Here is a 24,471-nt window from a genome sequence, read left to right on the forward strand (position 1 = left end):
AATAAAGGTGTATTTTTTCTTTGGTGCGTGTTTTTTTTTTTTTTTTACTATTTTCACGTGCATGAGAATGCACGTGCGGGAGCACGCACGTGCACACACGGGAGCGTGCACGCGCACAGCAGCAGCAGCACCACTGTCTGACTTATAAAAACGTCCTGGAGCCATTAAGCGGCTCTAGCAGGACGTTTTTATAAGTCAGTTTTACATTAAAATATTAACCACTTAATGACAAGCTGAGTATGTGCTTGAATCATTCCCAGGTGTTTTGGGCTGCCCCAGGACCTGCCTCCATTCTATTTTGGATATCCTGAAGAAAGGAACTGACGGGCGCACAGGGCCGATTGCAGTCAGAGAGTCTCCTCACCTGGCAGAGCTGTGTTATCGGGTATGAGGAGAGAACCTTTCATAATTAACCTGACACAAATCTGTTTATAGTGAAATTATGGTTTGGTCAAAAAAAAAAAAAAACAGAACGCTTTCATTTAGGCTGCAATGGTTAATGGCAAAGATTATTATACCTGGCTTACTTTGTATGTGTGTGCATATAAAACACAGGCATTCCACAGTAAAAGAAACGGGCAGATTGGCATTTCAAAGATTTGGTTGTCATTCAGTGGATAAGTCCAAGTGCTTAAAAATAAATAACAAGGGTATTTACTCGTCTGGCTTATGGCAACAGTGCTCCAAACGCAGTACTGCTGCCAAAGTGAGAAAACAGGGCAATTCAAGCTTGCTGTCTGTTTTGGAGATTTCCTTGTTTACCAGATTGAAATAGGGGAACAAAATGAATGGCATTACACATATATGCTTTATTTATGGCAAATTTACAACAAAAGCGTACTTTCACTTTTTAAGAGTACCTAAGCTAAAAATTACAGAGCCTGTCATGATGAGCTTTGTCTTAATGAGGGGGGGGGGGGGGGGGTCTTGTAAGCAGGTCTCTCTTTCATATGGTTAATTAGATGTCGCTTTGCTTTTCTTTAGGTCATCTACCAGCTATGTGCCTGCACAGACACCTCCGGCCCAACCATGCGGTACCTGCGGACAAGCCAGGATTTCCTGATCACCCACCTAAACCACCTGCCTTTTTCTGTGGCAGGTAAAGAACGTATATATAGTGCCTTAGATTCGTGATGGTCATGTCTAGGGGAACTCATGGAGAAACATGTGATTTGTTTGATCAGCTGGTAGATTTGCATCTGTAGGAGTTCTCCTACACATGACTATCGCTAGCTAAGATGATAGCTCCTCCGTGCTTCACACAGTGCCTTCTGCTAGCTTGTCATTTTATGGCTTTGCTTTCTTGACGAACAGTTAGGATCTACACATCTACAGAGCATGCTAGTTTTGGAAGTACAGTATGAGAACCATTTTTTTTTTCTTAAAGGATGCTATGCCCAAATCTCCACCCATTTTTACATCCATTTGTTGTGACAGGTCCCTTTATGATGGTGTGATAATTCCTGCTTATATTGAACTCTTTCACTGTAATTCATCCCAGATCCAATTTTTATTTTTTTAAATAGATTCTTAAAATGTGTATTATTCTCCATTTAACATTTAGATACTCTATTTAAAGAAAAATGTTTAGCCATACTATGCCAGGAAAAAAATACATATGTAAGTAGATAACTACGTACTCTACTTACAGAGATGTATTGCACTTTCCACATTTGATTTCCGTTAATTTTATATAGTAAATAAAGAGAATTCTGTTCCTGGCAGGGCCATCTTGGCTCCCACAAGCTGAAGTCAATCCTGATGTCATTTCCTCCCTTACTCGGCATCCACTCTCATCCCTGCAGAACTAGAGTGCAGCGGGGAGGAATAAAGGCAGCACACACAGACTCGCCTACTCATGGTTCCAGGCGTTGGAGTTCCCGTCTATACTCTCTGCACTACAGTGGTAGTGCAGAGTATAGACAGGAACTCCAGCGCCTGGAACCATGAGTAGGTGAGTCTGTGTGCTGCCTTTATTCCTCCCCGCTGCGCTTTGTAATTCTGCAGGACGGAGAGGGGATGCCAAGGGGGGATGCGGTAGTGCGGAGAGGAGGAGAGATGTGGGTAGAATGGAAGGGCGAAGATAGCTAACCAGAAAAAATAAAGGGGGCAATTAGGAGGGAAAAAAAGTAAAGGGGAGGAAGAAATAATAGAAAAAAAATCCAGCATGCATTTGGTTATGTTGCCATCATGAGGTATGTAATTCTGCAGCATAGAAAAGCAAAATTAGATTTGAATGTTTTGGAATGCATAATCTCTGTTACTTACTAGAATCAGAGCAGTTGCTAATTGAAATTTGAGTTATATGGTGACAATCCCGCTTTAAAGCAAAACTGTGAGGTATGCAATCCAAAAATGTAGATACTTAACTCGGGGAAAGGAAAGTCTCTGGGTCCTCTAGAGAAGCCTTCTCCTATCCTCCTCGACCAGGGCGTTCCACCACCAAAGAACGTGGCTGTGCAGTAGCACGGGTTTGCTCAAAGCCCAAGCCCAGTTGTACCCATGCTACTGTGCACACATGTGTCAAAGCTCTTTCAGGGGACACGGCGCTGGAACGGGCTGGTGAAGGACAGAGGGGCCTCTGGAGAACCCAGAGTGATGGAATTGAATGGAGAAATCAATGTGTGCATGGACACCTTTACTCTGTGATCTGAAGTGGTCGTAGTTTAGATTTTCAACTGTGCAGGCTATAATATTTCATCCGAGGAGCCATGGAAAATGCACACAAAACTCAAGCACAAATTCATAATTACAAAAACGCACTGAAATTCATACAATCGCACAAGACAAAAAGAAAAAACACACTTGGGCCCGGTTCACGCTTAAAAAGAGCTTTTTAAGCGTTGGTGATTTGAAAAGCTCTTGCTAATGCAATCCTATGGGTGATTTTTATAATGTCACATTGCTCAAGTAACACACTTAGCATTACATTAGCAAGAGGTGCCTGGCTCTGCTACTGGCCACATATGCTATTACTCCTTTGTTATTTCCTGATGAAGCAGGATCAAACCTGCAAAACGCGTTGCATTGTCCCCCGGAGTATGAAAATAAACTTGTTCTATTTTGACAAACACATTAGCAATTTTTGAGTCTGCTTGGAGGTGACAATGAGATATCCACCACTGCCTCCTCATGTTTTAAACTTTTTAGATACTTTTATCCATTTAGTGTCTCTATATCCATACTACGCTATTGCATTAGCAAGAACTTTTAAAATCGCTAGCACTCAGAAAAAGCTCTTGCAGTTTGAACCAGGCCTAAAAATCTTATGCATTTGTGTTTTCTTTGTGCAAACTTCGGTGTAAATGGGGCCTAGAGAAAAATACGCATTTTGTTGACCAAACATTCCTATAATTTCTTATTTTTAAAGCAACAACTGTAGGAAGGTGTTTAGAAAAATGCATCTTGGAAGATTGAGGTTTTTAATACAGAAATGTCAAATAGTATTTGTTCTTGGAGAACAGAAGATCACGCTGCCTTTTCTTGTCCAATCAGAACATGAAATTGCTACGCTGAATCAGATGTCCTGGCTGATGAAGACTGCATCCATCGAGCTGCGCATCACGTCTCTGAATCGCCAACGCTCCCATACGCAGCGCCTGCTCAACTTGCTGCTGGACGACATGCCAGTCCGACCGTATGCAGGTGAGTGAGGCCTGCAGGTTGCTGAAAGGATGTCTGAGAGAAATGTTATCGTGTTAGTTCTGTATACTATTCCCATCAATCTCATAATCACAGAGAAAGCTTTGCTTTGTAAAATATTGGCCTTTATCCGTTCAATATTTTGGTCAGTTTTTCTACGGAAAAACTGAAAGTGGCCACACACAATACAATCATTTTATTTTATTTTTATAAAATCATTTCAAAACATTTTTTATGTTCCTGTAACTCATAGTAGATATTGCAGAGCTGACAGATCTGACAGATTTTAGTCTAGTCCATCTTTTCACTGGAGATTATCAGTTTTACCTTTTTATGCTTTACAAAAGTACTCAGTGGAAAGGATAATTACAAAGAACCTGGCAAGGCTTGATACCTGTTTGAAAACTAGTTTGACTGAGCAACTGCCGGTCAGTAAGTGCCTGAAATACCTGAGAACCCCACATTGAGGATATGGACTAGTCCAAAACCTGTCAGATTTTTTCTACCTATTGTGACCGCAACATAGGAGTAAAGTAATTCAAATTGCATTTTACTTTAAGAGAAATATACATGTAATATGTATTTGTTTTACATTTTACAATATTTTGTTATAGTTGTCCTTTAAAGAGACAGAGCTCATAGTTAGCAGAGGCATGTGTGCCCCTGCTAAACCGCCGCTATCGCGATGCTAAACGGGGGTCCCTTTACCCCCAAACCCACCCCCGCAATAGTTAGTCATAGAGTTGGTCGTGATTTATGTCTTCCTGGAGGCAGGGCTAACGGCTGCAGCCCTGCCTCCAGTCGCGTCTATCAGACGCGCATCGCCGCCTCTCCCTGCCCCTCTCAGTGAAGGAAGACTGAGAGGGGCGGGGGAGAGGCGGAGATACGCGCTGACAGACGCGCGTGGGGCAGGGCTGCGGCGGTTAGCCCTGCCCCAACCAGGAAGCGCTCCCCCGCTGCACCGAGGGGATTTGGGGGTGAAGGGACCCCCGTTAAGCCGCGGGATAGCGGCGTTTTAGCAGGGGCACACATGCCCCTGCTATCTATGAGGTCTGAAGCGAGATTTATTCTCGCTTCAGACTCTCTTTAAAGGAACAATACCCAAGTGTTCTAAAATAACAATGTACAAATGTCTAAGTAGCTGTGTAAACATTTTCCTACTTGTCATGTTAAAAATCAGAGGCAAAAGCTTTAATTCATTGTGTGTAGGATTTAGCTCTATTGGAACAAATCATTTGCAGAAGGTGTGTCTGCTTCACTGCTCAGCCAGTGTTGTTTTTTTGCATATCAAACTACAGAGTCATTTTCTCTGAAAGCAAAAAAAAGTATGAAAAGCTGTGGTGTCAGGTTTCACAGACAATTACAAATGTTTATAACAAGTTAAATTTCCTCTGCTCTCTGCAGACAGTTTAGAGACACAGGCAGCTGCTGACAGCTTACTCACACACAGAGTTAACAGATGCACTGTAAGGGAATCCCTCTCCCCTTCCCCAATGATGGTTCACTCTGCCATCGATTTTGGCGACAGTAAAATGTGAAAGGCGTTTGATAACAGTAAACGAAGAGGTAAGCATTCAAATGTACCGTATTTTTCGGACTATAAGACGCACCTGACCATAAGACGCACCCAGGTTTAGAGGGCAAAAACCAGGAAAAAAAAATATATTAAACCTGGTGCGTCCATGGTGCGGGGGCGTCTTGTGGAGCTTCTCCCCCCAAACTACAGTAATCCCTCCATAGTTACTGTAATCCCCTTCCCATTTACAGCAATACCCCTCCCCCATTTACCATAATACCCCCCTTTGAAGTTACAGTAATCTTCCCTGCCCAGTTATAGTAATACCCCCCTTGTTACAGTTATACTCCTCAGTTACCTTAATACCCCCATCCTTATACCATCCAGTTACAATAATCAATTGGCCCCCACCCCAGCTACAGTAATACCCCCATTACATTAATAGCCCCCCAGTAACAGTCATCCCCTGCCCATCACACAATTTACAGTAATACCCCATTCACAGCCCCCCAGTTACAGCAATCTACATATCCTCCTTTACACAAAGTATGGTAACATACTGTACATAGCCTTTCAGGATGGTCACATAGTCGCCATGTTGGATCTGGGAGTTGGAAACCGCCATGTAGAGGTGGTGATGCAGTATGGCTCTGGTGAAGATGCAAAGCTCCAGGCTGCTCCGGGCCCCTCAGCAGTCGTTGTGTGTGTGCAGAAGAGGACAGCGGCACTGCAGCCCGGGGCTCTGCAGCTCCTCCGTGCACGTCAGCTCCAACGGCCGCTGCCTCCTCTTCCTTTACTTCAGAGGCTCTGAACAAGCCCTCCAGCCCTGCAGCACTACGAATGAGAGCGGCTCCTGAGGGGGCAGCGTTGCAACATTCCGGGACCCGGCAGCTCCGTCAACCAGCCACTTCAGGAAGAACACCTCCCGCACCGGCTTCCGCCTTCTCGGTCTGCAGAGAAGCCCAGACCCAGCCCTATTACCACTGCCGCTGCCTCCCATGACGATCTTTGACTCTGTGAGGAAGGGGGCAGCAGCGCGACGATATCTCGGGGACCGGCGGCTCCTCCAATCAGCCGCTTCGCATGAGCACCGGCTTCCGCCTTCTCGGTCTGCAAAGAAGCCCAGACCCAGCCCTATTACCACTGCCGCTGCCTCCCATGACGATCTTTGACTCTGTGAGGAAGGGGGCAGCGGCGCGACGATATCTCCGGGACCAGCGGCTCCTCCAATCAGCCGCTTCGCATGAGCACCGGCTTCCGCCTTCTCCGTCTGCCATGCCCAGCATTATCAGCAGCAACAGGGGGCAGTGGCACGACATCTCTGGGTGCTTCATCGGCAGACCTGACAGCTCTTCCAATGAGCTGTGAAGATGTGGAACAAGCCCTCCATGTCCTCCATCACGCTCAGCAACCCTGCTATCTGCTCAGGCGCAATATGACAACGGTAAGGCAGGTAAAACCGGCTTAATGGTGCCACGGGCAGCGCTCACTGACTCACTCCGCCATGCACAGCCTTTGCCTGTGCTGTTAATGTTGCGGGGAAGACGGGAGACTCAGTGACGCTGGGCTGAATATGCAGTATTCGGACCATAAGACGCACTGACTTTTTCCCTCCACTTTTGGGGAAGAAAAAGTGCGTCTTATGGTCCGAAAAATACGGTATACACCAGTACTTAGCAGCACTTCCCAAACTATTCCTATCTCAACTAAAAAAAAATGTTAATCGATCGTGTTCCTTCAATTATATATCACATTAAAGGACCACTCCATCGAAAAAAGTAAGCAATTAAAATCTGACAGAACAGACTGGGTTCTCATGGGCGATTCTCAGGGTTTTCTTTGTTTTCAGCAGCATTTCCTGAATGACAGTTTAACTGCCAAAATAGTAAGATACCAGCCAGCCTCCTTACTCACTCTATTTTGGCAGTTAGACTTAGCCACTGCATTTCAGGAAATTCTATTGAAAACAAAGAATCCCCCATGAAGAGATGGGCTGGTCCAAAACCTGTCAGTTTTCTCAGATTTTAACTGCTTACGTCTTCGCCACAGTGGTCCTTTAAAAATATACAGTATTTCCTTGTTATAATACTTATGACTACTTAAGATTACTTAAAAAAACATAATTCCAACCTCTCCTATGTCTGGTTTCATAGACCAATTGAGATCACTGAAGACTCTTCTGGTGCAAGGGATTCGCTGATGCCACTTCCGCTATTATTTATATGATCATTGATGGCAATTCATTTTCATGGAAACGTTTTGATTTATCGCTGTACTTCTGCTGTAATGGAAGGTGGAATTGGTGCCTATTTATTGTAACTATGGATACGGTTTCTGATTTTGGTATCATTTCCTTTCTGATCAAACAGCAGATGGTGAATTTGGAATGGAAGAGGACAACAGAAATGTCGGCGCTTTCCTTCATTTTGACACTGGATCCACAGGTAAAGATGTTAATCTTTATGCTACCCATTCTTTTCACTATGATGTTTCTTCCCATGTTAAAGGGAACCCGAGGTGAGAGGGATATGAAGGCTGCCATATTTATTTCCTTTTAAACAATACAATTTGCCTGGTTGTCCCCCTGATCCTTTGTCTCTAATACTTTTCACCATAGACCCTGAACAAACAAACAAGCAGCAGATCAGGTGCTCTGACTCGTCTGACTGGATTAGCTGCATGCTTGGTTCAGGGTTGTGACTGAGAGACTAGTGATGCCAGAAGATCAACATGACAACTGGGCAACTTTGTATTTTCTAAAAAGGAAATAAATATGAAAGCTTCCATATCACTGTCGCCTCAGGTTCCCTTTTAAAGTGAACCTGAACTCAGAGCTTTCATAGAAGCAGACATATTGTTAACATCCTGCGTTTACATATTAGCTGCTCCCTGGTGGCAGCGGATATTCCTGAGCTGACACAGCTGAGAGATCAAATTACACTGGTGATTAGTCACAGATGAGGGGGGATTAGACAGGCTAAACTCTCTAAATACATACAGGGTGCATTTCTATGTTTTCCTTCTGTCCTGTGCAAGAGTTCAGGTTCACTTTAAAGAGACACTGTAAAGTCAAAAATGTCCCCTGGCCCCTGGGCACTTACCTCGGGAGGGGGGATCCTATCGAGGCTTCCCCCATCCTCCTCCGTCCCATGGTGGCAGCGATGGCCCATGGAAACCACAGCCACCTAGGAAAGTTGGCTGTGGCGCTGGCGCAGTAGGGCCTGCAATATTTACCTTCCCCGAGTCCAGCGCAGTAGCGGCTCCCCGATGGGTTCAGGTGGAAATAGCTGATCCCAATCGGGTCCACCCTACTGCACAGGTGACTCGCGCCTGCACAGTAGAGCAGACCCGATCGGAGGGCCGCTACTGCGCCTGTGCTGGAGCCAGTAAGGTAGATATTTACATGCCCGCTGTTCGGAGACCTCTAGCGCTGCCACCGTGGGTCAGAGAAGGAGTTTGGCAAAGGTTAGATGCTTGCCTCGGTAGAGGGGAGACCTCTGGAGGATCGTCCTCCTGCAGACCACCGCTTTTCCTCGGGACCCTCTGAAAGCTTATGAATGAGTGTAGTGCGCCGTTCTCCACCGGCAAGCGCTTGTTTGGGTGGTGTGAAGGATCCCAGCACTTGTACGGTGAGGTGCAGTGGGAAGCCTCTGGATAACCTCACTAGTGGAGGGAAAAGGCCGGATGCTGCGCTTCGTGAAAGACTTGTAAGTGACAGCTTCTGCTCCTGCGCTCGCTCTGCATAGGTTACATTGAGGGGGGAGATAGAGAAGTGGCCCCCCGCCATTTGCGCTGTGGAGGGAGGGAGAGAAAGGGGATTTTTTTTACATGCTCCTCCGTGCACTCTGCATTAGGATAGACAGAGGAGAAGATGGTAAGACGTGGCCCAACCTTGCTTGGTGCTGGGAGGTTTTTTTTGTTTTGTTTTTTAGCCGGGGGGGGGGGGGCGGCACAGGCACCACACAGCCTGGGGGGGAGGGCACAGGCACCACACAGCCTGGGGGGGAGGGCACAGGCACCACACAGCCTGGGGGGGAGGGCACAGGCACCACACAGCCGGGGAGGGGCACAGGGCACACATCCAGTGGGGACACAGGCATCACACAGCCAGGGGGCACAGGCACCACATCCAGTAAGGACACAGGCATCACATAGCCAGGGGGAACAGGCACTACACAGCCTTGGGGGACACAGGGCACACATCCAGTAGGGACACAGGCATCACACAGCCAGGGGGCACAGGCACCACATCCAGTAAGGACACAGGCATCACACAGCCAGGGGGCACAGGCACCACATCCAGTAAGGACACAGGCATCACACAGCCAGGGGGCACAGGCACTACACAGCCTTGGGAGACAGAGGATCTGCATAGCCTTTGGGGACACTGGGGACACAAAGCCAGGGGGTCACGGGGACCACTGGTCACACTGATGGGGACAGATTAGAGGGTTAATTGCTGCATGAGGGGTCCTGGAGTTGTTATTGGCTGCACTTAGGAGCTAAGAGGGAATAATGGCTAAAATACCTTATGCAGTGCAGCTGTTAACTCCTTCTAGTGTCGAAGTGCAGCCATTAACTTTGCTGGATAGACTTATACTTGAGTAATTCAAAAATCCTGCTTAAGAGGGTTAAATATTGGGGTCGACTTATACACGAGGTCGACTTATATTTAAGTATATTTATTGTGTCTGTCTGACATCTCTATACTGTTCTCTCTGTTTTACAGTTCGGAGAAAGATTCTGAGCATTCTAGACTCCATCAGCTTCAGCCAGGAGATCCCAGAGCTGCCACAGCTGGACTTCTTTGACCGCAGCCAGATAGAACAAGTGATGGCAAACTGCGAGCAGAAGACTGACAGAGGACAAACCATTTGCAGCATCAGGGTGAGCTGCAGGTGACAAGCCGGGGCCTTGTGGGGTGGTCATTCCACCAGCTTACTTACTGATCTCTGTCTCTGTTCTCCAGCATCTCCAGCGCATTCTGCTGGCAGAAGTCAATGCCCTGCAGGGGGTGGCAGCCATCGGACAGAGGCCTTTAATCATGGAGGTAATTTATCCTTGGTTGTAGCTGCTCTTTGGCTTTTATGTACATTTCTGAATTCGTACGGGCTGGTTCACACGGAGGTGTCCTGTGACGTCTCGTTCGGGGGGAGGTGGTACGGCGATCGTCTGCTTCCCATCGCGATCGGCGTTTTTGTCCCCGCATGACATGAAGTGGCGGCTAGGTGACCGTGGACGCCGCATGCGGCTTCTAGGGCCGGCTTAAACTATGCTGTAAATCGGGGTCGGAACGCCGTGTTTGTGTAATTGCCGGTAACCGCGCAATGCTAAATGCTCTCATTCACTTGAATGGGAGGGTTTACCCGATGAGTCCCGAACGCTTGACGGTAATCGCCGCCAAGCGTCCGTGTGAACCAGACCTTATTAGCTGGCAAACATAGGGAGCACCAAAGCTGCCCATCAATCACAGATGGCAGCTGGACCAAGCCAGATGCCTCTGGATTCTTCACTCACTGGCTTCTGTATAAACAGCCAGTAGTGAGTTCCTGTTCTTGCAGTAGGGAGGGAAGGATCTCAAAAATGTCACTGGTATCAGCAGAGCAGCAATCACATGTGGAAGGGTAAGCAGAAAGGGTCCATTCACACTGGGGCGATTAGTGGCCATTATCGCAGAATCGACGATCATGGCAAACCTTTTGCACCTACGTAGTAGAGCGGATACGATCGGGATCGGCTATTTCTGCCTCACCTGAGCGAAGAGCCATTAGTGCGCCTGTGCAGGATCGTGGAGAGGTAAACAAATCAGCGCTTGTCAAGCTTGTTGGGGGAGGTTTCGTGGGAAGCCAGCGATGGATTCCCCAAAGCTACAGGGGAGGGGAAAATGCCCATTGGGATCTTGAGGCTTCCCCCACCTGTGGTAAGTATTCCCCAAAGAGCTTTTGTTTTAAGTACAGGTTCTCTTTAACGATGGGATTTTGACAACAGCAATATACCACAAGAAGATTACCAACGATAACGTTAAACAAAGAAAAATGCTGGGGTAAGTTCCATAGACTTCAGTGGAAAGATTTTTTAAAGATCTGTATATATGGGGGACATGCAGGATGCTCCCAGCCACGGGGGGTTTTATAAGGACGCGCATGGCCAAGGCCACGCAGGTGAAGTGGACGTCGACTTGCAAGTCAGCGAAAACGAAATTGAGCCACGGCGGGGGACCAGTGGACCATTTGGTAACGCCGCTGGCACAGGACGGCTACAGGGGGCTGGCAGAAGCCCCAGGTAAGTGAAATTTTTTTTTTTTTTTTTTTTTTTTTTTATTCTTCTTTAACTGCATTGCCCAATCACTTTCAAAATCCATAAACTACCTGATCTTAAAAATACACAGGCTGATATATGGGGTGGAAAGCACGACTTTTTTTTTTTTTTAAAAAGAGGGAATTTGTTATGGTGGCTTTCAGATTTATTTAATCAGGTTTTTATTTTAATGTCTGTGTCTTCTTTAGCTATATTTTCATCCTTTATGTAGACTATTTATGCTCTATGTCTCGCAGGAAATAAACACTATCCTGCAGTTTGTGGTGCAGAGGAATCGCCTCTTGCAGTGTCTCCACGCCAAGCGCCACACGCTGGAATCCTGGAGGCAATTGGTGGAGATTATCCTGACAGCTTGCCCTCAGGATCTCATTCAGGCGGAACAGAGGCAGCTCATAATCCGGGACCTGCTGCAGGACATACACGATAAGGTGATCATTCATGGGGTGGCTACATTAACCAACTGCTGATTCTATTAAAGGGACTCCGAGCACCTCTCATGGGTATGCCTTTAAAGAGACTCTGACTAGTACAAACTACTTAAATGCATACCTTTCTGAAGCTTGTGCTCTCCTCTTTCATTTGATGCCTGAATCGCCAATCTACACCAAATTTTCGTTCAATTTCAATTTAAAAATCGCATCTGCCATCTTGGCTATGTTATAACGTCCGGGTCACCCCTGTCTTTTCTGTTAGAGAAGTGCATCACTGAATGAAGCAGGAAGAGGAAGTGACACGCATGGCCATTACAAGAGGCTCCTCCAGAGGGGTCATGGCAGGACTGTGTTGGAAGTCGTCTGGCTTAAAGGCATGCCCATGAGAGGTGCTCAGAGTCCCTTTAAACAAAAGTAGAGCTGCATACACAGGGAGTAAATGTGGCCTGAAACGTGGTCACACACAAGATAAATGTCCCCTGAAACAACCTGGTGTGAAAACTTGCATCCAGTGCTATTTTATAGATATCACGACCTGCAGTAGCAAATATTTAATTCCTGATACACTTATAACTTTCTCACTCACGGATAGTGTAACTATTCAGTGCTGTGAGATGAAGTACTATAATAACCCTGGTGTTTTCTAATATAGATGAAGGGTGCTAGTCGAGGACCCAGCAGGAAACCTCATTGGGAACAGCTGTCCAATCACAGCACCCTCTGCCGGACAAAGTGTTGTGATTGGGTGGATGGTGTGGGAGTAGTTTACTACAACCTATTGAAAACCTAGCCATTCAAGAGGGTGCTGTCTATCCAATCAAGTTAACTAAATTTCCCTATGAGGTTTCCTGCTGGTTCTCCGAAATACCGATATTAGCTGTACATAAATCCAGATAAAGTAAATGCATGATACAATTTCTATGAGGCTCAGTAACGCTTCCTGGTTATAATTTGCTTCGCAGCAGAGATATTTTCTGTTCTTACCACCTTTTTAGGACACACAAGAGCAATTTATGTTAACTAATGCAGTGTGGATTAATTTAGATGAAGTAAACGCATGATACAATTGCTGTAAAGCTCAGCAGTGTCTCCTGATAGTAAGTGGCTTCACAGCAGGGATATCTGCTGTAGCCACTTTCTCAGGACACTATATATAAACTAGGACAATTTTACTTTACCTAACACAGTGTGAATTTATTTTAGATGAAGTAAATGCTTAACACAATAGACATCACTGTCAGCCTGAAGAGTGAATTACAATAGTATTAGACTTCAAGATGCGCTGTCTGCTGGCTAACAACCTCTTTTCTCATCACTCTCTCATCACACTCTGATAAAGCTCAGATCACCAAACACATTGGCCTCAATTCTGGTAGCTATGTGAGGTAATTATTTTTTGGTTGGTAAAATAACTCATGTAGTATTTTCCTCCTTTTACAATTGCAAAAAAAAAAGATTATTCTGCATTTCCGAACATGCGGTAAAACATTCGGTTAATGCAAAAAGTGTGGTCTTTCGGTGCTAAGCATGCGGTTAATAAATAATAGTACTCTTTCATTGTCTTCCATAAGTTAGGATAGTCTTGGGACGATGTTTGTTTTTATGAGGTGGGGAGAGGTATATTTCATTATGTAGCAACCTATGTAAAGTATATTTATAGGCATCCCTTATAAAAAAAATATATCCAGTAAATATTTGGAGTTTTATTTCTACTATTCTTTTTTATTACACAGCCTGACTAAGAACTCCAATAAAATAGCAATAGGAACTCCACTAAGAACTGTAAAATGCATACAAATCGACTTTACCACCAAGTATAAGCAGGTCTTAACCTGATTGGTAAATTATGTGCTAACATGCCCCCTATTTTCCATGAGAATAGCAATTTTCGTTAAAATGCAAATTACCGCATAATTTACCACGGTAATTCATGACAAAAATTTACCACATGAGGTAAAGCATGACTAAAACCTACCAGAATTGCTAAATGTCATTACCTCATGAAGTAAACAACCGTACATTAAGTAATTTTGATGAAAACCCTTCCAGAATTGAGGCCAATGTTGGTTAACTTAGATGAAGTAGAAGTGTTTCACGGTATATTGCCCCCTGATTACACTAGGCTTCACAGCAGAGCATCTTATATTCTCACCTGTTTGCCAGGACAGAGATAAGTAATTAAATACAAGTCAATGTGTGACCTGTTTTGCTGCCATCCGAGTTCTGTTTTTTTTTCCCCTGCATGTGAATCAGACGGCAGCCTATTGACTTCACTTCCGATTTCGCATGCAGGGAAACGCAGCAAATCCCCCTTGTGGAAACGAACCCTAATTTTCTTGGTTTCAATCTGCTTGTTGGATGCACATTTATTTTTTATGATTATTTAGTGTTTAGCTTTGTATTTCCTAATTTGCCTCCCTCATTTGCAGATCCTGAATAATGACGGCACTAAGGACATGATGTCTATAGTAGCCACTGCTGTGTTTACCCTCACAGCGCTCCTCAGCCAGTCCATACGCAGTGAGCAGAAGCAGCCGCTGCCAGTCTCAGGGGGGAGCCAGTCTCAGTATGTCCTCATGTTGGATGGATCCTTGTCTGCTTCTCCGGGAACAGAGTCTCTGCCCGCAGGGACAGTCTCCATTGGAGATTCCTCGCTGCATTTGATCCTCAGAAAACTGTTGGAATTCATTCTTAAGACAGGTAAGAGTCTTCTCCGGTTTGTTGGTGCCTTCCTAGTCCTGGGAGCACTCCTCTCCTAAGCTTGCTTTTGTCCATGCAGAGGAGAGACTTGATTAGCTATCAAATTTAAAGGACACCCGAGGAGACATGTGACATGATGAGATAGACATGGGGATGTACAGTGCCTAGCACACAAATAACTAGGCTGTGTTCCTTTTCCTCTTTCTCTGCCTGAAAGAGTTAAAGAGGAACTCCAGTGAAAATAGTGTAATAAAGTGCTTCATTTTTACAATAATTATGTATAAATGATTTAGTCAGTGTTTGCCCATTGTAAAATCTTTCCTCTCTCCGATTTACATTCTGACATTTATTACATGGTGACATTTTTACTGTGGGCAGCTTATGTAGCTGCTGCTAGCTGTCTTGACTGTTGGAGACAGCTGTAAACAGCTATTTCCTGTCTGTGAACCTTGTTACATTGTGGCAAACTGTCAAAAGTACCACGGTCCTCAGAGCTTCTTGTGGGAGGGGTTTCACCACAATATCAGTCATACAGCGCCCCTTGATGGTCTGTTTGTGAAAAGCAATAGATTTCTCATGTAAAAGGGGGTATCAGCTACTGATTGGGATAAAGTTAAATTCTTGGTTGGCGTTTCTCTTTAAATATCAAGGTATGTAAGGGGCTGACTCAGACAGAAAGTGACTACAGTGCGACCCTCACTGATAAGAAATTCCAAATATAAAACCCTTTCCTAGCAGAAAATGGCTTCTGAGAGCAGGAAAGAGATAAAAAGGGTCAATAGTTCATAGATTTTAGCTCTGGCATACTTCAATGAATGCGTCATTGAACAAAACCAATAAGACAGTTAAAACTTAAAAAAGTAGATTTAAACATAAAATAAAACTGTGGAATATCTTAAATCATTTTTAGGAGAAGGAAGAGAGATACAATTGTTTATTTCATTAGTTTATTTTCGCCTCGGTTGTCCTTTAACCATTTCAGCCGCCCGGACGTGATGCTCACGTCCAGGCGGCTGCTCTCCTGCGGTGCCGCTCTTCGGCGCGCTCCCTGACGCGATCGCAGGCGTGCCCCTGTGCTGTCCCCCGGTAGCCCTGGGATTGGTGAACGGGAACATGGTTCCCGATCACCGATCCGTGTCCCCAGCAGAAAAACCAAAGCGCTCTTACTAGAGGCTTCAGTCTTTCTGCCAATAAAATTTTCCGCGTCCCCCTTGTGCTTCCGCTTAGCGAGAAGCACAAGGAGAGAAAAAAAACTCAAGGTGGCCATCTTGTGGCCAAATAGTAAAACTACATCTACATATTTTTTACATAACCCTTTTTTACATAATTTTAGCATAACCCTCACTGATAAATAATTACAGCCATAAAATACTTTCCTGTCAGTAAATGGCTTCCTGGATCAGGAAAGAGATAAACAGGGTCAATAATTCATAGATTTGAGGGTTGGTTTGAAGGTGTCATTGAGCAGAGACAGTAAAAACTTAAAAAAAAACTACATTTAAATATAAAATAAAACTGGGGGATTACAAAAAAAAAATGCATTTTTAGGAGAAGGACGATAGATCCAATTGTTTTTTCTCATCAGTTTGTTTTCACCTCGGCTGTCCTTTAAGAGATTCACTGATCATTAGATTCAGACTTATATTCAGCACAAAATTTAACAACGCATGAAGTAAAGGAAACGTTTTCAGGCGCTCGGAGCTTTGCTTTATTTCAAGAATTGCACTGTTTTTTTCTAACCTGATGCAACGGCTGTTGGCGGTGAAACGCATTGTCAAAGGCCTCTTGCACACTGCACGCGATTCCGATTCAGATTCCGCTTTTTAATCAGTTTTTACATCCGATTCAGATTCCGATTTGCAGTGTGCAGGGAGCAAACTAAAAATCGGAATCGGATGTAAAAACTGATTAAAAAGCGGAATCTGAACCTGAATTGCTTGCAGTGTGCAAGAGGCCAAATTTTGTGTTGAATAAAAGTCTGAATCCTATGATCAGTGAATCTTTTTTGATCTGCATTTCTGAAATCTCATACACACGCTGGATGGTTCTCATCCAAGGCGGCTGCTCAGAGTGTCCTCTGCCAAGAGTCTAGCATGTGTACGTTTTCTCCAGATGCATCGGCGAGAGGTCCGGACTGCTGGATAATTTCAGCCTATTGCACTCCTAATCACACCACCTGCTCTGTCCTGCCCTGTGCCTATGCCCCCCCCCCCATAACATCAAAAGGCATCCATAAACGCTTGATTGGAGCCGCTAGTCTTGATCCCTGCCGGCGACAGTAATTGTGCTTATGCACGCACATTTAGCATTAACATGCATTTAATTTTAATTAGCTTTGTATTATAATTTTCCTAAACACGACTTCTCCATTTCTTCTGTGTTTGAAGTGCTTTCATGTTTGTATTAAAGGAACCTTGAACAGACCCACAAGGTCCATCTGCCTCTTTTGGGTCTCCTCCGTTGTCCTGCTGGCAGCTCCATCTGCGCCATGACCCGGCTGGGAGTCATGCACAACTTGTCCGCGTGCCAATCTCCATTACGCAGAACCCTCGAGGCAACGGTGCGTGATAGAGACAGGCACACGGATGGGACGTTGTTGTGCACAACTCCCGGCCAGGTAATGCAGCTAACTGAGCCGCCAGCAGGAGAACAGAGAAGACCCAGAAGATGCTGGTGTAAGCTCAAGGTAAGTTCAGTATTGCATTTTTCAGGTCTGTTCAGTGTTCTTTTAAGTGGTTGATAAAGTGCATACAAAGTATGGTCCACTGCAACATTTAATGGTGCAGCACTGCATGCATATCGGTATGCCGACTGATTTAGTTGCACCGTACTGCTAATAACAAGAGCTTGTTGGGCATGTTCTCGTGGTTGCGCTCCCTGCCTTGTATGAGTCCCAGCAGTGTCGCCAGAGGGATCGATTCACATCCCTGCTGTGTGACCTGCTTTGTACGTGTGTATGTGGCTTAAAGAGGAGCTGTTAGGTATAGGGTCTCAGAGAAAATAAACACATATATCAGTAGCTAAACATTGGCTGTACTTACATTACATATGCATTTCACTGTCCACGTTTGGATTTCACAGAATCTTTATATAGTATTTGCAGAGAATGATGCTCCTGACAGCTCATGGCAGGTTCCATGTTTGTCTGTCTCCTATGAAGCCAATTGTGATGTCATGTCCTCCCTGCTTCCTGATGATTAGACTCACACAAAAGATCGGTAATGTAAAACACTACTGAGCAGTGAATATTAATTGGCCATGTGGCTAGGAACAATAGCGGACTCCTGCAGTGTACTCTGCCGGGAGTTTTTTCAGTGCTGTGGGCTGCTGCTTTTGTAACATGAGCCCTGTAACTTATCACTAGCAGCAGAGGGGAGGGCCCCAGAATGCTTTGCAGTATGGTATGCGGCTCTCGGCTTCTTAAGAGCTTGGGTCTAACAGCTTTGCTGATAAGCACACATCAAAACTAAGAGAGATTTTTAACTGCAGTATTGTCTTTTTGGCTTCCTTCTAAACTGTTTAACACAGGAGAATAGAGGTTTAAATTAGCTTTTGCAGCCTGACAGTTACTCTTTAACAGGTGTTTGAAAGAGAAACACAAACCCTTCATATTCACATTGCCCAAATGAAGTCAGTAGCATTCTCCACTTTCAAATTGTTGAACACTATTTGGTAATTCGTAAAATAAGAACCGCATTGAGGTCGATTCATAAAGCATTACTGCTTTCGATAATGCAGAAAACAGCTGACTTTACCGAGCACTCAGGAAAATGTCAATTCATAAAGCCTTTTACCGCATGAAAAGCTGAAATTACCGAGCAGTGAGGTAAATTACTACATGTCCGGTAAATACCTCAACACATTTCAGAAAATGTTAATTCATAAAGCTCACAACATGCGGTAAAGCCACAAAAGAATACCGTCTGCTTTGAAGTGGTGAAAAGAGTGCGGAGTCTATGTGAGGAGACTGCTGGGAGCCGTGACTCACAAGCAGAAGTAGTGAGACCTGAGCCCCTGTCTTCTGCAAGTCTGACTGAATGATGAATCTGATAGGACTTGCAGCCTTCTCAGGCGGGACAAGCTTTTAAAGTCACATCCATAACAAGGGTAGCCACAAAAAAAACCTGATCTGAAGGATTGATACCTTTATTGGACAGAGTGAAATAGTAGTTGGGGCCCTCTCACAGCTCTGGGCCCCCCTACGGTCGCAGGAGCTGCTTCACTGTAGTTACTCCCCTCGTAGTGCCTTTCAGGATTTAAAGTGGATCCGAGATAAACTCTTACACATTTCATTATTGTGCCCCTTACATATAGTTTATAGGGCATTCCTCAAGCCAAATACTTTTTCTTTCCTCGTAATTCCCTGTAAACCAAACAAACCTCACCCACAGCTCCTCCAGCGCCTAGGCATTCTGAGTTCCATGTAGCAAGTGCTCATGGGAGCACATTCTGGGGAGGAGGAGGTTTTTGCTGAAGGAGTAGGAGAAGGCCTTACCAGCCAGAGATTTCAGAGGCAAGGGGGCGGAGAGGGGAGTTTTCACATGCTGAGGGGTGGAGCTACAGATCAGCTTGCCTGTGTGTAATGAAGACAAGCAGAACATGGCTGCTCTAATTGTATCACAGAAATAATTAATCATAAACTGTTGAAGCTGTTTGCAGCTAGAGTTGCTGTGTAAACTAGCTAAACGTTAGATAAGATATATAGACAAGTTACTTGTTATAGTTTTTCATCTCCGATTCCTTTTAGAGAGCAGCTCACTTTTATTAACCATCCTCAATAGGCATGCACTATTTAATTCTGGTAATGTTTGTTTTGCATCACCTCCTCTGTTTTCATTATATTAAACCAAAATAGCAACCAGCATGTAAATATCATAAACCTAATAAATCCTGACTGTTAGGGATTTGCTTTTCATACAGGAGGCGGATTGCAGAGGGTCCGAGCCCATTTATATGGAGCGTTGCTGTATTATTTACAAATTGCACAGAGACCTGATGAACCGGATAACCTGGAAGCAGGTAGGCAAGAGCTGGCAGTCAGTGCAGCATGTGGCATGTTTAGGGATGATCAATGAGATACAAATATTTCCAAGTTCATGCAGGATTATGTACATTTTTATGCAGATATATGTACATTTTTATGCAGATATATGAAGCTTGAAAATGGACCAAGCAAGTCCCACCCAGTTTTAAATTGATTGGTCCTTTTTCAAGCTACATACATTTGCATAAAAATTTACCTGATTCTGCATGAACTCAGAAATATTTTTGCCTCCTTGATCATCCCTGGTCATGTAGTCTCTTTACTGTCTAATTCCTTAGATTATTTTTTATTTTCAAATATTTGTGCACAAGGGTGTGTTCCGTCCCCCCCCCCCCCCCCCCCCCCCTGCAGAAAACGCAATTCTGTTTTTTCTGTCAAGATACAGAAAACAGAATGGTGGAGGGTTTTTTTGGCAGGAGGCGGAGCCAAGTGCTGGAAGTCAGCTGGGATGGAGTTGGAGGAGGAGACACTTCCCATATAACTTCCCATTACAAAAGGCCCCTTGAAATGTCCAATTTTCACAGGAGGTCCACTTTAACCTCCCCAGCGATATGATTATTGCCATATTTTAGGGTCTAAAAGCGGCACAATTTTTTTTTCACACCCTTTCAGACCCTAAAAAGAGGAGAAAAGATCATACCGCAGTGAGATCTGCGGCAGCCCTGTAAAATACTCACCTACCCGGGATCCAGCACTGCAATTCTCCCTCCGTCCTCCGGTGGGGCGCTGTACCTCTACAGTGAGATTGCTGTCTGTCATCATGACAACAAACCGGCGATCTCACCCAAGGGATCCAGAGCCTTCGAGGACTGGAAGGTGAGTAGAAACTCCTGCTTCGCTGCACTGTCTCTCCATACCTCCCGGGGGCTACCCAGAGTCAGGCTTGGGATTACTGCTCCTGGCTTCTTCTTTTTTTTTTTCACCTGGAGCCTGACTCGGGGTTGCTGCCAGGAAAGTTAAATTGTGATTTCTCACCACCTTCTTCCTGTGACTATAGGTCCGTAGCTCTTCATGTAGACCCATTATTTTTACGGTAGTGCAAGCATTTTGGGAAGTGTAGTCTGACGTTTTCCCCAACTTTCGGATACCTTTTCAGTTGTAAAATGCAGAAAAATTAGTTTAAAGAGAAGATGAAAATTATCTCCTAGGAGATAACTCAGGTAAAAAATGTAATTGCATGTGGGCCATTGTGTATGGTTGCACCTGATAAACCTGCACATAAGCTGCGCTCATTCTGGAGATTAAAGAGAACCCGAGGTGGGTTCTAACAATGCTATCAGCACACAGAGGCTGGGTCTGCATATACTGCCCAGCCTCTGTTGCTATACCGATCCCCCACTAAGCCCCCCTGCGCTCTGCTATGCCCCCATAAATCACCCATCCATGCTGTCCACACACAGCGTGTCGCAGTCGGCTGTTTACTTCTGTAAGTAAACAGCGGGGAGGGAATGGACGCAGGCGGGGACTGGAGCTATGGAGGAGGCGGGGGAGCGGCGAGAGTGACACTTACAGAAGTAAACAGCCAGCTGCGACACACTGTGTGTCGACAGCACGGCTGGGTGATTTATGGGGGCATAGCAAAGCGCAGGGGGGGCTAAGGGGGGTTCGGTATAGCAACAGAGGCTGGGCAGTATATGCAGACCCAGCCTCTGTGTGCTGATAGCATTGTTAGAACCCACCTCGGGTTCTCTTTAAGCAAGCCGTACTGCACTGGCAAGTACATTCACCATGCAAAACACATTCTGTTCTCCACTTTGCTTCTACATACCGTTTATATTCACTTGTCAATTTGAATGCTCTGTTATAACTTGGGGCTTCTTTGGGCTGTAATAAGAAGGCTTGAGCTAATGAAGAGGGACAGTGGCGTAGCTAGGGAGCTATGGGCCCCGGTCCGAGTTGCCACTAACCCCCCCCCAGCACTCTATATGTTACACCAAAACCTGCCCAGGACAATCACACTGTCAGAGGTGCAAGAAGGGGTGGGGAACAGCTTGTTAATGATTATAATTCAAATCATTTAAAGAAGTGATCATTACCGGCACAGGACCAATAAAGAGCTAATGCTGCGGTTGAGGGAGGGTCCTATGGGGGGGCCCCTGGCAAAAAGGCCCTGGTGCGGTCCAGACCTCTGCAACTCCTATTGCTACGCCACTGGAGAGGGAACTTTGAGCAGCAGGTGTATAGAGCTGCCCACATCATGTGTTTTCTGTACATTTCTCTTTTCATATGCTACCATCTATTATTATTACAGTATTATTTATTGTATTAATATAGCACCAGCAAATTACGCAGTGCTGTACATTAAATAAGATTACAGACAGTGATAACAGGGGTGACTGAAAACACAATACAGGTAATAAGCAATAATATTAACAGCACAGTACAGGTAGTAATACAATGCCAGATCATACACTAGAGTAGTAGTCCCAATAATACAAGTTCACGTTACTCTGGGTAGAGTTCACAATCACGTATGATGCACAAGGAGAGAAAGGGCCCTGCCAGACTTACAATCTAGAGGGAGGGGGTGGTGACACAAAAGGAGGAGGCTGCTTAGAGGGGTTCTTGGCAGAGAGAGTTAGGGCATCGGGGGGATGGGCTAAGTGCCCTTGAAGAGGTGAGTTTTGTAGGCTTGTTTGAAGGTGCTGAAGTAGGGGGCAAGTCTGATGGGCATTGGTAGAGAGTTGTACAGGATGCGGGCAGCTCTAAAGTTTTCTTCTCCTTCAGCTAACAAGACCATGTGGGAGAGGCTGACGGCCCCAGAGGACATCTTTAGTAAGCTGCAGAGAGACAACCTGGCCATATTTGAGAGTTACTGGACCTCATTGATGGACGTGGTCTGCCGAGATGCCTGTGACGGCCACGAGATCGGCAGGGTAAGCAGATGTCACTCTGCATTCTGTTTTTTCACAGCTCAATGACCTTCTCTGACCATCAATGTCCCTGTCTTTTCAGATGTTGGCTCTGGCTTTGCTAGACCGCATGGTTTCCATGGATAAACAGCAGCAATGGCTCCTCTATCTCTCCAACAGTGGATATCTGAAGGTCCTGGTGGACAGCCTGGTCCAGGATGATACAATCCTACAGAACCTTCTCATGCCTCAGGCTCCTGTGCTAAAAGCTCTCTATATCTATGAATCTAAGCTGGTATGTGTGTCACCGAGAGATCAATGTATGTTTACTGAACAAGATGTAAAGCAAACCTGAAGCGGAAAAAACTTATGATATAATGAATTGGATGTGTAGTAAGGATAACGCATAGAACATTAGTAGCCAAGAAAATAATCTCATATTTTTATTTTTCGTTATATAGCTGTTTTTTAATAACATTGCATCATTCTGTCACAGTTGCAGTTTTAAAACCACAGTCTGTCTTTTAAACTATAAAACAAAGTAGAAATAATGACCCTTTGAACTATACTGCAGTAAAACCTTATCTCAAGTGGTCTCACACGGTTTCTTTGCTGTTTAAAGAGAAACTCCGACCAAGAATTTACTTTATCCCAATCAGTAGCGGATACCCCCTTTTACATGAGAAATCTACTCCTTTTCAAAAACAGACCATCAGGGGACGCTGTATGACTGATATTGTGGTGAAACCCCTCCCACAAGAAGCTCTGAGTACCGAGGTACTTCTGGCAGTTTCCTGTCTGAACCTTGTTGCATGTGGCGATTAAAGCGCGCATGCGCCATACTGCCATGCCGGCCGCCGTGATGACGCGAGGCGGCCGGCGTGTGACGTCAGCCGCGTCATACGCGTAGCCGAGTGTCGCCCGGGCTGCCGCCGTCCAGCCATTCCGGGGCGGGGCCTAGGAGAGGAGCCAGGACGCCGTCGTGGGACCTCCCGACCAGCGCTGGACTAAAGAAAGCCCCCGGTGAGTACTATTTTACTTTTTAAGTAGAGCTGGGAGTCCCTTTAAGCACAGGCAATGCGTTTCGTGGGACTATGCACACTTCCTCAGTCCAAATAAAAGTGCCTACAGATAACAAAGAGAGACGTTCAGTGCTCTGCATATATAAACACATAAAACATAATAGCATTATAAAATACAATCACAAGCACAATATACTATAAAATAATAAATAAATGAATATATTCTATACTGTAATACAAGTCTGACATAATTGTACATAATTATTCAAGCACTTTATAATTATTTATTTGATCATTTATTTATCTGAATACATATGTACAATTATGTCCCTCCTAATGCCTAACACAACCCCTGTCTCCTAATGCCTAAAGGTGGCCACACACGATACAATAAAATGATCAGATTTTACGGTAATTTGATAAAAACGATCGTATCTCCCCAAAAAATCGAAAGCTTTTTTTTTTTCATTCGACTGAAAAATCCGATCGGATTTCCAGTTTTCTTCGATTTTTATCGATCCGGAATGCCAGATATGTTTCTTCAATCTTTCTAAAGATTGTATGGTGTGTGTTGGATTGTCAATTTATTAATATACACACCCTAGCAATTTTGTCAGTTTTCAATAATTTTTTTATAATAATTGGGAAAAAATGTAACATACGTGTGTGGTACATTGGTCATATTTTTTTAAATGTTACAATCAGTCAGAAAAATTGATTGTAATTCTTAAATTGAACAGATATTTAAAAAATTGTATGGTGTGTTGCCACCTTAACACTAACCTCCCCTCCTAATGCCTAACACTAACCCCACTCCTAATGCCTAACCCTAACCTAACTTCCTAATCCCTAACCTAACTTCCTAACACTAATCTCCCTCCTAATGCCTAACACAACCCCTCTCTCCTAATGCTCACTCCCCCCCCCCTCCAAATACTTAACACTA

General features: G+C 44.8%; 1 protein-coding gene across 2 annotated transcripts in view; it reads left to right on the forward strand.

Annotated features, from left to right (window-relative positions):
• NUP205 (nucleoporin 205) overlaps positions 1 to 24,471 on the forward strand; it is a 100,259-nt gene that overhangs the window by 60,124 nt on the left and 15,664 nt on the right. The window contains exons 22-32 of one of the 2 annotated variants that reach the window (XM_068277971.1): positions 261 to 385; positions 985 to 1,099; positions 3,496 to 3,645; positions 7,528 to 7,602; positions 9,888 to 10,045; positions 10,128 to 10,208; positions 11,713 to 11,904; positions 14,337 to 14,607; positions 19,528 to 19,626; positions 22,379 to 22,527; positions 22,607 to 22,798. In XM_068277971.1, the coding sequence (XP_068134072.1) occupies positions 261 to 385; positions 985 to 1,099; positions 3,496 to 3,645; positions 7,528 to 7,602; positions 9,888 to 10,045; positions 10,128 to 10,208; positions 11,713 to 11,904; positions 14,337 to 14,607; positions 19,528 to 19,626; positions 22,379 to 22,527; positions 22,607 to 22,798 (1,607 nt within the window). The remainder of the gene's footprint in view (positions 1 to 260; positions 386 to 984; positions 1,100 to 3,495; positions 3,646 to 7,527; positions 7,603 to 9,887; positions 10,046 to 10,127; positions 10,209 to 11,712; positions 11,905 to 14,336; positions 14,608 to 19,527; positions 19,627 to 22,378; positions 22,528 to 22,606; positions 22,799 to 24,471) is intronic. The other variant, XM_068277972.1, reaches the window with a different exon arrangement.

Source organism: Hyperolius riggenbachi, chromosome 3 (assembly GCF_040937935.1).
Source record: "Hyperolius riggenbachi isolate aHypRig1 chromosome 3, aHypRig1.pri, whole genome shotgun sequence".
Taxonomy (NCBI): domain Eukaryota; kingdom Metazoa; phylum Chordata; class Amphibia; order Anura; family Hyperoliidae; genus Hyperolius; species Hyperolius riggenbachi.